Source organism: Chiloscyllium plagiosum, chromosome 12 (assembly GCF_004010195.1).
Source record: "Chiloscyllium plagiosum isolate BGI_BamShark_2017 chromosome 12, ASM401019v2, whole genome shotgun sequence".
NCBI lineage: Eukaryota > Metazoa > Chordata > Chondrichthyes > Orectolobiformes > Hemiscylliidae > Chiloscyllium > Chiloscyllium plagiosum.
Window position 1 is genome coordinate 20313552 of NC_057721.1, and position 14401 is coordinate 20327952.

General features: G+C 39.2%; 1 protein-coding gene across 4 annotated transcripts in view; it reads left to right on the forward strand.

Moving 5' to 3' along the window:
- Positions 1 to 14401, forward strand: part of usp16 (ubiquitin specific peptidase 16) — a 33005-nt gene that overhangs the window by 17180 nt on the left and 1424 nt on the right. For all 4 annotated transcript variants that reach the window (XM_043700681.1, XM_043700683.1, XM_043700684.1 and 1 more), the window contains 8 exons: positions 510 to 591; positions 2205 to 2296; positions 4183 to 4239; positions 6413 to 6589; positions 7425 to 8169; positions 9673 to 9764; positions 10266 to 10352; positions 13764 to 13920. In XM_043700681.1, coding sequence (XP_043556616.1) covers positions 510 to 591; positions 2205 to 2296; positions 4183 to 4239; positions 6413 to 6589; positions 7425 to 8169; positions 9673 to 9764; positions 10266 to 10352; positions 13764 to 13920 — 1489 coding nt within the window. The remainder of the gene's footprint in view (positions 1 to 509; positions 592 to 2204; positions 2297 to 4182; positions 4240 to 6412; positions 6590 to 7424; positions 8170 to 9672; positions 9765 to 10265; positions 10353 to 13763; positions 13921 to 14401) is intronic.

The window sequence follows — 14401 nt, forward strand, 5'->3', positions numbered from 1 at the left end:
TATCATGTGAGGAATAGAGCTGTGTAAGAATATCACAGTCAGAACTAAAGCTTGTTGGCACATCTTTGGAACAAAAATGCCTGTTCCAACAACATACAGCTAAGATTCCCTTTCTTGATCTTCTCACCATTCAAAGTTCATAATTTGGAGCAAAATGACAATTTATAGCTCACCTGTTTTACCCTCTATCAAATTTTGTTTGAAGTGTGTTAAGGCTGTTTATGCAATGTGCAGACAAGATTGGAATACTTAGACTGAAACAAAGAGAATGAAAAGTCTCTCCAAACATTTTATATGATTCTTATGCACCTCTATATCACTGACAGCAATGCGCTCACTGTAAGCGATAGGGATTGTACATTGAAAATGCGTATTGGATTATGTAGTGAAGAATCAACTATATATTTTGCAGATTATTTAATGGAAGGTGATTGAAACTCTCTGTATAAAGTCCTATAATGAAAAAATATTTTTTTCTAAATCCATATTTCAATGTGTTTGATTCTTAGCGTATTGGTGCTGGCATTGTAAAAGCCTTAAATTACTCTTCAGAGATGATGGAAAATGAAGAATCCAAGAAAACCATGAAAGGTAATTTTATAGTATCACCACTATTATAATGAAGAGGGGAACTCTACCTGTGAGTCGGTGGGTGAACGCACTGCCTGGGGTACTGTTGAGCAATACAGATCAAAGGGAACATTGAATGGGTGGCAGAACTGCTGTAGTTAGTCTAGAGGTCACGAAGTTTGATGAGAGAGAATTGGAAGGCCAGAGTTTGAGTTTTTAAGGGGTGATCCTCAATTAAGAGTAAATATGGGTCAAACTGTGAAGTTCCAGAAGGTCAAGTGGTGTAAAGCTGACTAGCATGTTAAAATGGGCCTTGGAGGCAGAAACTCAAGAGGAAGTGAGAATTATGAAGGAAATTCATCGATAATACTTTGAAGGAATATGTGAGGACCCTTATCACAGTTATTAGGCCAATAACACTGGTAATATTTTGAGCTATTATTCAAATTTGTGATCACATTAAAAGTAGCAGAATGTACTGTACAGAAATCTATTACTCCTGATTTTATTATTACAGCTGATGTTGGGTTGGATGTCACAATCATGGAGTAACAGTATTAGTACAGTGTATCTGAATATTGTACACTAACTATGCATATAGATAGAATTCAGACCAACTTTGTTTTAAGAAACTTGTAAATTTTCTGATATAATTGCTGAGAGGATATTCTGTACAATGAATTTGGCCTTTTGAATAACCGATCCTCTTCTAGTGAAAGAGATACATTCATTGCATTAGTGTCTTTTCGTGAACCTATTTTACACTGGTTGTGATAATGAGTTTGTGTTTCAATTTGAGTTATCAGTAGAGTAGCATGATTTGTAGGTAGCTTACTTGAGCTTTGAGCAAGGTTCTTCTTCAGCCCAGATACATTTTATTGTTTTACTTTTTAACAAATATGACACTTAGAACATTTGGACTATGAGTATTAAACAGATGTGCTTGTTTTCTCCATCCATCTTAGGGCTTTTTCTTTACTTTTTTGTGGAATGTAGAGATCACTGGCAAGGCCAATATTGGCTACCCATTTTTATTGGTCCTTGAGGTTGTGAACTGCTGTATCTGGTTTGACTTTTCTGTAGGGTTTTGGATCATCTGTTTGTCTTGCTCGGCTATGTCATTGGGCAATTAAATGTTAACCATGGGTCAAATTAAGTAAGAAAGGCAAATAGATGTCCTTCTTCAAAATACCTTAGTGATCCAGAAGTGCTTTTATAAAATTGCCAATTACCTGTAAAGATTTTTCAGAGTTATTGGGTGATGTTCATGTTAACTGTAAAGTTACCATAGTCCCAGAATACTATAGGCTGCTCTCTCATTAGAGACCACTGGTGGTGACTTGAATCACCACGCCATGAGACGGTGAGGTTGAGAAGGCCTGACCTTCACAGTAGCCTAAGCCAATGCCTTTTGAACCTGTGCCGTTGGCACCACTGCATCACAAACTGACTCAATGACAAACATTGCTGATAATTTTTACTCAGCTCACTAGTGGCCTCGTATGGCTGCAGGCATATATTGCAGTACTGCAGTAGTAAAAGGGACGGTTTTTCATTTCAGCCACAAGGTAAGAAATGTTTCCATGCTTGGCTATGCAAAATGATTTACAATTGGATTTTCTCCCTTATACTAGCATATGAAAAAGAAGGGTCCATGCTGAACTTTGTTGACCAGGTGTTTGGTGGCACAATGACAAGTACAATCATGTGCGAGGAGTGCAAAATGGTGAGATAGATCAACAAGAATCAAAAGAATGTGTACAAAATGTTGATGGCAGAAAATAATTTTGGAATGATTGTGTTACCTACAAGGGATGTGAAATAGTTCACTATTGTGGACAATGTGTATTTTTGATAAAGTTAACAAGTAAGCCAATTTTGTTTTGCCTCAGTATTCTCAACCAGTATCTCTCCCTTCTCTTCCCGTCCTGTAATGGTTTGTTACTTACAGTTCCACAATGCCAGGTATCCTCTAATAGTATAACTGAATGCTTCCACTTGCATCAGGTAGTTAATTGGATTTAGGTGCATCATATCGAAGTCCAATCCTAATATCATACTGATGGACATCGACTAAGGCACCTGGGTGCTTTTAACTTTTCCAACTCATGGGTTCTTTGGCAAATTGTAGCTATTCTTCCTGAGCTTAGATTAGATTAGATTCCTTGCAGTGTGGAAACAGGCCCTTCAGCCCAACACGTCCTCACCGACCCTCCGAGGAGTAACCCACCCAGACCCACTTCCCTCTGAAGAATGCACCGAACATTACGGGCAATTTAGCATGGCCAATTCACCTGACCTGCACATCTTTGGACTGTGGGAGGAAACCCATGCAGACACGGGGAGAATGTACAAACTCCACACAGGCAGTCGCCCATGGCTGGAATCGGACCCGGGTCCCTGGTGCTGTGAGGCAGCAATGTTAACCATTGAACCACCGAGCTTGCTGACTGAGGCCAATGAATTAAAAGGAGGTTGGCAATCAAACCTTGGATTTTGTGAATTTGTACAGTACAGCTACCCAATACAGGACACTCCAGCTCCTGTCTTACTATTCCAATGCCTAAGTTGAATAGAAACTGTCATTGATTACTGTCTCTGTCTAGTATACAGTTGTACAATGATAACTAAATTTAGACAGACAATTTGTGCCCTTTTGTTAAGTTACTTTGTGCGTAAGAAAACAATAGGTTGTGTGAAAGCTTAGGAAGGTCATCTAGTGAATACTTTGTGTCATGCAAACTTAGATATGCCTGTTATTCAATGTTCTTTTAATACCTGTCAATATGTTTGTGTGTGTATATGTGTAGTTAATGTCATCTGTATTTGTAATTTTTTTTTGTATGGAGCTTTCCATTTTAAAAAAAGCTTTCTTTCTAACTTTACTAAATACTCAACACTGAAATATGTTCTTTTGAAAATTGTAACTTCACTTTGACAATTTGAAAATAATACACTACTTTTGTCAGTTTAGAGTTGATCAAGCACTAATTTTGATTATTTTTTTAAACAATTTATAACTCAGCCTATTTTTTATGGATGTGCACAAGTTTAAAACATTTCATCATGGATAGATTTTGTAGGTTGGTGATCTGTAGTAGTAATATTCAAGATTTAGTTAAATGAAAATTTAATGCTGTTGAACTACCTGATTTCACCCAGTGTACAGTTAGAGGGTTACCATTTGCCCTACTATTGCAAACAGAGTAAAAAATGTTTCTGTTGCTGATTGCTTTGCATCAACCCCTGCTGTTAAACAGAAGTGTACAGCAATATAAAACATTATTGGGTTCCGTTAAATATTTTTAAGGCAGAAGTATATAGATTCTTAATTATCAGGGGAATGCAAGATTATCAGGGCTATGCAGGCATGCAGAGTTGAGATTAAAATTCAAACAGCATGATATTGATTGGTGCAACGGCTCAAAGAGCCTAGTTCCTCATTCATATTCACATGTTCATAACTATAACATTCTACGTGGTAAAACATTAAGAATAGACACCCAGGTCATATATCAGAGGTCTCCCTGCCAATAAACTACTTTGGCAGCTGCCGGAAGGGTACATGCTGTTGCTTAGATTCAGCAATAAATTCTTTGTATTTCCTTTCAGGTTACATTAGTAGAAGAATCATTTCTAGACTTGTCACTCCCTGTTTTGGATGAGCAGGTAAAACATAAATTAATTCATTGTATAAGTTTAGTTTTCTTTGCTTTTCACTTACCTTTGATTCCTTGTAAGTTCAGCAATGCAACAAAACTCGATCTAGAACATAGAACATAGAAGAATACAGCGCAGTACAGGCCCTTGGGCCCTCGATGTTGCGCCGATCCAAGCCCACCTAAACTACACTAACCCACTATCCTCCATATACCTATCCAATGCCCTCTTAAATGCCCATAAAGAGGGAGAGTCCACCACTGTTACTGGCAGGGCATTCCATGAACTAACGACTCGCTGAGTGAAGAACCTACCCCTAACACCAGTCCTATATCTACCCCCCCTTAATTTAAAGCTATGACCCCTTGTAATACCCGACTCCATACGCGGGAAAAGGTTCATACTGTCGACCCTATCTAACCCCCTAATCATCTTGTACACCTCAATCAAGTCACCCCTAAACCTTCTTTTCTCTAGTGAAAACAGCCCCAAGTGCCTCAGTCTTTCCTCATACGATTTTTCTTCCATACCAGGCAACATCCTGGTGAACCTCCTCTGCACCCGTTCCAGTGCCTCCACATCCTTCCTATAGTATGGCGACCAAAACTGCACACAATATTCCAGATGCGGCCGTACCAGAGTCTTATACAACTGCATCATGACCTCAGGACTCCGGAACTCAATTCCTCTACCAATAAAAGCCAGTACGCCATATGCCTTCCTCACCGCACTATTTACCTGGGTGGCAACTTTCAGAGATCTGTGTACATGGACACCAAGATCCCTCTGCTCATCCACACTACCAAGTATCCGACCATTAGCCCAGTACCCCATCTTTTTGTTATTCTTCCCAAAGTGAATCACCTCACACTTAGCTACATTGAATTCCATCTGCCACCTTTCTGCCCAGCTCTGCAGCTTCTCTATATCCTGCTGTAACCTGCCACATGCTTCCTCACTGTCAACAACTCCTCCGACTTTCGTATCATCCGCAAACTTGCTCACCCAACCTTCTAACCCCTCTTCTAACCCCACTTCTGCCTAAAAGCAGAAGTGATCGTGTTTCCCTGTGTCTCAAAACTGATTCCTGCACAAATTTGCTCGAAGAGTGATGTTCTAAATGTTAAGATGACTGCTTAATGTATGATTTTTTTTAGATGAGATGCCCACAAAGGGACATGAAATATTTGAGCCAAAAAGCAGGAGTGTCGATGTTGTGGTCTTGTGTGCTCTCCATTGCTCCCAGCCAGGGTAGCCATATGGACCATTGTATCTGGTCTGAGGTTCTTTAGTATTGTGGAACTAAGATCAGCCAAGGTTCCTAATCCTGATCCAGCAGCCATAGCTTGTTGTTGGGTTTTGTTCATGATGATGATTTGGCATTGGCTCTACTGTCTCTTGAAATCACAGATATATAAGAGCAGCCTTTTGAGTCAGTTCTGTCATTTATTTAGTCATATCTATTCTGTGTGTTGTAACCCCATTTACTTATCTTGATTCTGTACTCATCAATACTCCTACCTAGCAAAAACTATTGAGGTGTTTTGAAATTTTCAATTGCCTTCGTCTCAGCCGCATTTTGGGGCAAGGGAGTTCCAGATTTCCACAATTCTATGTGAAGAACTTGCTGACATCCCCCTGAATGTCTGGTTTTAAAAATTCATTGCCTTCCTTATTCTGGACACCTCCAGTGGAGAAAATAGATCTTCTCTATTCAATAAATGTCATTAGTCGTCTTTAACATTCACTTAGATTATTGCCCATTAGAAGACCTTGCCCATTTATGTGGTCAAGAATAATACATGATTAATAGCTTCAGAGTCAGTATAAGAACATGTCTTGAGACCTTGGCATTCCCTCTTGCAAAGAAGTCAGTGCTTTGACTGCATTATTATTAAGTATTTGATGTGTATATTTATGAATATAATTAACTGCCTCTGAAAAAAAAGTCATTGCTTTTCCAAGCATGATTGTTTATAAAGCTGAAATCTGCTTGGCCTGTGTCATTAAATCTCTTGTTACAGCAACATCATCCAAACCTGTTTATCATTTCTCCTAATGATGTGGTAAATTGCATATGACCTGGCTTGTTTGATCTCTCCAGCAGAGGAATTACCAGCAGGAACTATTCATCACTAAGGGTTAAGATTATCAATATATTAATTGTGGTGTTTAAACACAGATTGATAAGAAAAAGCCTCTGGGAAAATCTGGAAGGAACATTGTTGATGAGGATCAGAATGATAACCGTGGGGATTGCGATGGAAACTTTATTTCCAAGAACAGAGATGATGTCTCAACTGGCACTAGCAAGTATCAACAGAAAAAGGCTAAAAAACAGGCTAAAAAGCAGGCCAAGGTAAATCACATCTTGCTGTAACCTAAACAAATTTTATCATTAAATTCTCATTTAGAACCTTGGAAAATTATGACTTGGATGGAGAACATTTTAGAGTTGGTACTGCTAGATCTGTATTGATTCTTTGCTAGAGGAATACAAAATGAATACCAGTTATCCCCACTCTCCATTTAGTTCTCCTGTTTTTTAATGGACACACTGCAGTTCAACCTTCTGTCTCTCCCCATGGTTCAAGGGGCCAAATAGTCTGCTCCAAATTTATATGTTTTAGCATGCAGAGTTATCATCTCAAGTCAGTCAGCTTCTTTGACTACCTCTACTCCAGGCCCAACTATCATCTTCCACTATTGGAGGCCAAACCATCAGTATTTCACCTAGCTGCAATTGACTCACACTTCAAAACAAAAGTGTCAAATGTCTTGCATTGTCTTTTCAGCTTATACTTCAACATCTTATCCCTGTTTGAATCTCAGCACTGCATTTTAAACACATTCTTCCTATCTCAGTGTTCTCATTATGTACATTTGACATATTGTACTGTTAAGGAGATTAAAAAAATGTCTTACATGAGCTAATGCATTTCATTTTTGTACTGAAGCACCCTAACTTTGATACTGATGATTTGTTTTACTTCTCTCTGTATTGTCAATAACATGAATAAATTGAACTTGAACGATTGTATAGTGAATCACGATGAAATAACTTTGGGTTGACATTCTTGGTCAATATGATTGCCACGATCTTCTGAGAAATGCCACTTTAGCTTTTGAAGTTTTCTGCTCTTTTCTTTCAATTCTCATGAAACTACCTCTTCGGTGTTTTGCTTTCTTTGTAGAACCAACGCCAGCAGCAAAAGCATCAGGCAAAACTGCTCAATTTGGAGAACTCTCCTGAAAAGTGTTCTTTGGATGAAGTACAGATTGGAAAAGATGCTTCCTCTTTAGAATTCAAGACAGATCTGGAATCTAGTGACACTATGGGAACACTTTCTCCAGAACAGAGTCCTTCTGACAGCGTTTCTACTGGCCATTGTCTTGGAACCATACAAAAAGAATCTATGGAAGGAAGTATTCAAGAACTGACCCAAGTCAATGCTGATATAGACAATGAAGAGGGTGAAATTGTGCATAGGAAATCTCCCTCTGATCAGTCCTACAATTCCAAGAACTTCGACTCTTCAGATATATTTGAGTCAAACGTGATGAATGAGAACCAGTTTAGTGCACTTTGTTCCAGTGAAGACGAAGAAAATATTGTCAATAACATGAATAAATTGAACTTGAACAATTGTATAGTGAATCACGATGAAATAACTTTAACTCTAAAAGAGTATAAAAACTCTTCTGAAACAACAAATGATCTGCTCACTTCCACAAAAGACAAACGGGTGGTTTGGCTGGACCCAGAGAAAGCATTTTGTACCCTTACAGACAGAGAGCTACTAACTGTAGAGGATTGTTCTATTAGGGCTTGTTTACGTCAGTTCACCCAAATAGAAAAACTCATTGGAGCAAATAAACTGCTATGTGAAGAATGCACCCAACGGCAGTACAAGAGAGAATCAAAAACCAATGCAAATGGTGGTGAAACATTGAGATTTGCATTTACTATTTCCAATATCATAAACCATGTATAATGAATGTGTAAATTTATGTATAATTTTACTGGTGGAACAATTACAATTGAACGCTTTTAAGCTCTTGAATGCTGATCCTAGAACATAAATCAAGTTTAAATACTTATTATCTATGAGAGTAGGATAATCATAATAACAAGCATCCCAGTAGTAATGTAACAACAATTTGGATTTCTGTGTAGTGTTTTATATAGTAAAACTGACAAAGGTACTTAACAAGGTGTAGGCATTTTAAATATTTGATATTAAGCCAAAAAAAATTAAGCTAGCTGATCAAATGCTTTGTGAAAGAAGTAGGTTTAAAGTAGTGTTTTAAAGAAGAGACTAAGTTCTGGGAGAGCAGTTCTAGAACTTGGAGCCCACATGGCTGAAGGCACAGGTAACAGTAGTGGGATGAAGCAAGTATGGGATGTATAAGAGACCAGCATTTGGGGGAATTGGTAAGACAAATGAACTGAGCTTGTTTGAAAGTTGGCATGAAAGCAGCAGAGATTTGAATCATGTTAATGCTTATGGAGTATGGAAAATGATGATAAGCCAACCAAGAAAGCATTGGAATGAAAACAAAACAAAACATTTGCTGGCAACACTCAGCATATATGGAGAGGCAGAGTGAACGTTTCATGACAATGTCTTTGTCATCAGAGCATTGGAATAGTTGAATCTGAAGCGAACAAAAGCATGGATGAAGGTTTCAACAGCAGGTAGACTAAGGCAGGAGAAAATAATGGGAGTACTATAGAGCTGGAAATAGGCAGTGCATGTGATTGAGGGGTAGCACTGGATCAATTAGAAGCTAAAGCTGGGAACAGTCTGATTCACAGTCTGGTCACAAGGGAAGATAGAACTAATGTGTCAGGATCCGAAGACAACGGCTTCCCAATATTCATTTGGAGGAAAATTCAACTTATCCTAGATGAGATGTCAGAGCAGTTTGACAATACTGAAATAGTGGAGGGTTTGAGATTTTGAGAGGTAGAACTGGGTATCATATATATGGACCATGGTGTATTTTTGCATCATGTAGATTATTAATAGAAGACCAAGGATAAAACCTTGGGTAGCAGTTTAGAAATGGGTAAGGAACCAATTTTGCATTATTCTTTGGCTTAGAGTAAAGTAGACTAGGGTTTTGTTGGCCAGCATCATAAATAGAAAAATTTCGGCTGACACTGGTCAGGATTTGAGACCAAAAAAGTATAAGATTTGTGGCCAAGGGAGTAAAGAGAAAATGTAACCTAATAATAGCAGATTAATACTCCAACCAGTCAGAACCAAATACTGATCAGGGTTAAGGTATGTTTGCTTGTATATATTTATAACCCACTTCACTGTTCCATAAATCTACAATTGTTTTTGGGAGGTATTTGCAAGCTAAGAAGACTTTAAACTTTGGAATTTAATTGACCCATTTAAGCTTACTACGTTATCTTAAAAAAAATTTCAGATGAGAAGAAAGTGTACACAAATGCCAGAAAACAAATGCTGATATCATCTCCTCCTCCAATTCTTACCCTTCATTTGAAAAGATTTCAACAGGTAATTGTTTAATTTTTTTTCAAGCTCTATCTATGCATTTGGTAGATGTCTGCGTTTCTAAATTTTTGTTGCATTTGCCAGGGAATTTGTCTTATTTGGAGAAAATCTACACGAAACCTGTTTACTTCCCAGACCTTTAACACAACTTGCGTTTTGAAAGTATCTATTCTGATGTTTGTTACGTATCAAAGATTTTTCCCATGCGCATAAATGTAATAATGTCTTACAAGTGACTAGAATAGATAATGACTTTTGTAAACATTGGTATTATATAAAATCTGTTGATTTTTTTTTGCAACTTTGAACATTTTCTTAGTTAACATGCAAAATAAGCATTTTGCTAGTATAAAATTCTATTGGCCTAAATGTCAGCAACTTGTGACCAGACAAAACAAGAACTTGCATTTCTAGGATTGTCAATTACTTTGCATAGTGAACAATGCATTAATGACGGATTATAAACATAGTCTAACCATAAATGTTCTTTCTTCTTCCCCATAGTTAGGCTTCAATCTTCGCAAAATAAACAAGCATATTCATTTTCCACAAGTGCTTGATCTTGCTCCATTCTGTGCACTAAACTGCAAGGTAAGATTTTTTTAAAAATCAAACATGGCAACACCATAGAGTCATAGAGATGTACAGCATGGAAACAGACCCTTTGGTCCAACTCGTCCACACCGACCAGATATCCCAACCCAATCTAGTCCCACCTGCCCAGCACCCAGCCCATATCCCACCAAACCCTTCTTATTCATATACCCATCCAAATGCCTCTTAAATATTGCAATTGTACCAGCCTCAACCACTTACTCTGGCAGCTCATTCCATACACATACCACCCTCTGTGTGAAAAAGTTGCCCCTTAGGTCCCTCTTATATTTTTCCCCTCTCACCCTAAACCTATGCCCTCTAGTTCTGGACTCCCCGACCCCAGGAAAAAGACTTTGCCAATTTACCCTATCCACGCCCCTCATAATTTTGTAAACCTCTATAAGGTCACCCCACAGCCTCCGACACTCCAAGTAAAACAGCCCTCGCCTGTTCAGCCTCTTCCTATATCTCAAATCCTCCAATCCTGGCAACATCCTTGTAAATCTTTTCTGAACACTTTCAAGTTTCACAACATCGTTCCAATAGGAATGAGACTAGAATTGCCCGCAATATTCCAACAGTGGCCTAACCAATGTCCTGTACAGCCGCAACATGACCTCCCAACTCCTGTACTCAATACTCTGACCAATAAAGGAAAGCATACCAAATGCCCTCTTCACTATCCTATCTACCTGTGACTCCACCCTCAAGGAGCCATGAACCTGCAATCCAAGGTCTCTTTGTTCAGCAACACTCCCTAGGACCTTACCATTAAGTGTATAAGTCTTTATAAGATTTGCTTTCCCAAAATGTAGTACCTAGCATTTATCTGAATTAAATTCCATCTGCCACTTCTCAGCCCATTGGCCCATCTGGTCCAGATCCTGTTGTAATCTGAGGTAACCCTCTTCGCTGTCCACTACACCTCCAATTTTGGTGTCATCTGCAAACTTACTAACTGTACCTCTTATGCTCGCATCCAAATCATTTATGCAAATGACAAAAAGTAGAGGACCCAGCACCGATCCTTGTGGCACTCCACTGGTCACAGGCCTCCAGTCTGAAAAACAACCCTCCACCACCACCCTCTGTCTGCTACCATTGAGCTAGTTCTGTATCCAAATGGCTAGTTCTCCCTGTATTCCATGAGATCTAACCTTGCTAATCAGTTTCCCATGGGGAACCTTGTTGAATGTCTTCCTGAAATCCATATAGATCACATCTATTGCTCTGCCCTCATCAATCCTCTTTGTTACATCCTCAAAAAACTCAATCAAGTTTGAGAGACATGATTTCCCATGTCGACTATCCCGAATCAGTCCTTGCCTTTCTAAATACATGTACATCCTGTCCCTCAGGATTCCCTCCAACAACTTGCCCACCACCGAGGTCAGGCTCACTGGTCTATAGTTTCCTGGCTTGTCCTTAACCACCCTTCTTAAACAGTGGCACCAAGTTAGCCAACCTCCAGTCTTCTGACACCTCACTTGTGACTATCGATGATACAAATATCTCAGCAAGAGGCCCAGCAATCACTTCTCTAGCTTCCCACAGAGTTTTAGGGTACATCTGATCAGGTCCTGGGGATTTATCCACTTTTATGCCTTTCAAGACATCCAGCACTTCCTCCTCTGTAATATGGACATTTTGCAAGGTCCCTACAGTCTATATCTTTCATATTCTTTTCCACAATAAATACTGATGCAAAATATTCATTTAGTATCTCCCCCATTTTCTGCAGCTCCACACAAAGGCCGCCTTGCTGATCTTTGAGGGACCCTATTCTCTCCCTCGTTACCCTTTTGTCCTTAATGTATTTGTAAAAGCTCTTTGGATTCTCCTTAATTCTATTTGCCAAAGCTATCTCATGTCCCCTTTTTGCCCTCCTGATTTCCCTCTTAAGTATACTCCTGCTTCGTTTACACTGTTCTAAGGATTCACTTGATCCATCCTGTCTATACCTTACATATGCTTCCTTCTTTTTCTTAACCAAATCCTCAATTTCTTTCATCATCCCGCATTCCCTATATCTACCAGCCTTTCCTTTCACCCTGACAGGAATATTTACTTTCTCTAGATTCTCGTTATCTCATTTCTGAAGGCTTCCCATTTTTCAGCCGTCCCTTTACCTGCGAACATCTGCCCCCATCAGCTTTTGAAAGTTCTTGCCTAATACCATCAAAATTGGCCTTTCCCCAATTTAGAACTTCAACTTTTAGATCTGGTCTATCCTTTTTCATCATTATTTTAAATCTAATAGAATTATGGTCGCTGGCCCCAAAGTTCTCCCCCACTGACACCCCAGTCACCTGCCCTGCCTTATTTCCCAAGAATAATTCAACTTTTGCACCTTCTCTAGTAGGTACATTCACATAATAAATCAGAAAATTGTCTTGTACACACTTAAGAAATTCCTCTCCATCTAAACCCTTAACACTATGGCAGTCCCAGTCTATGTTTGGAAAGTTAAAATCCCCTACCATAACCACCTATTATTCTTACAGATAGCTGAGATCTCCTTACAAGTTTGTTTCTCAATTTCCCTCTGACTATCAGGGGGTCTATAATACAATCCCAATAAGGTAATCATCCCGTTGTTATTTCTCAGTTCCGCCCAAATAACTTCCATGGATGTATTTCTGTACAGCATAGCTGTAATGCTATCCCTTATCAAAAATGCCCCCCACCCCGCTTGCCTCCCTGTCTACCCTTCCTGCAGCATTTGTATCCTGGAACATTAAGCTGCCAGTCCTGCCCATCCCTGAGCCATGTTTCTGTAATTGCAATAATATCCCAGTCCCATGTTCCTAACCATGCCCTGAGTTGATCTGCCTTCCCTGTTCGGCCCCTTCCATCGAAATAAGTGCAGTTTAGTTTATTAGTCCTACCTTGTCCCTGCCTGCCCTGACTGACTCGCTTCTGTTCTCAACCAGTTCAGGCCTCACAGCTGAGGCAGTAGAGTCTGCTGGAGTCATTAAATTTTACCTCTTAAATTTAAAACCTTTTCCATTTTCATCACAATTTGCCTCTGTTGCTCTCCCCTTTTACTTTTTACGTGAGATATACTAGCCCTCACCTTTTACTAAGCATTTTTAGTATTGTTGACAAATTATTTCACTGCATTTGCCATTCATTTTAACAAAGAAAATCTGATCTGTTCAGAATGAATATTTCAAAAATAACATCTATTGCTTTGGAGTTTAGATTGTGCCAAAATGTTTGCTTGAACTTATCTAGTTGCATTCCCTTTCCCTTACCTATTTATATTCTTGCATATGCATTATACCTCCTTTCCTTTGAACATGACTACAACTGTGTAAATGTATTCGAGAAATTTGTCTTCATTGAGTGAATTAAGGATTTTAGCCAGTTCGATTTAATTGTCATCTGTGTTCTATAATGCAGAATGTGGCAGAGAACTGTACAAATGTATTATATAATCTCTATGGAGTTGTGGAACACAGTGGCACTATGAGATCGGGCCACTATACAGCTTATGTCAAGGTGCGGACTCCTAGCAGCAGTCTTACTGAATATGCAATGAATAGATGTACACTGTCAGGTAAGTGACATAACCCACGGCACATTTTGTATAAGTCAATATAGCCAAAGTGTTAGAGAAACTAAACAGACTTGGCACCACGTGTGGAAAAAGAGTTAACATTCCGTCTATGACTCCTCTCTGGAACTGTTGCAGTTCTCCACTTCTACATAAGATTAAAAGCAAATTACTGAAGATAAATATTCAGCAGGTCTGACAGCATGTTTGGAGAGCCGAGTGTGGACACCTACAAATGGACCCCACCCCATCCACTTTCTGTAAAGACTGCTCCCCCGTGACTACCTCATCAGGTCCACACACATACACACACACCAACAATCCACCCTGCCACCCCAGGAATTCCAAAACCTGTGCCCACACCTTTGTCCAAAGCCCCAAAGGAGCCTTCCACATCCATTAAAGTTTCACCTGCACTCCCACACATCATTTACTATAATTCTTGCTCTCAATGCAGAGACAGGAAGGCTACGCGCAGAGTGCT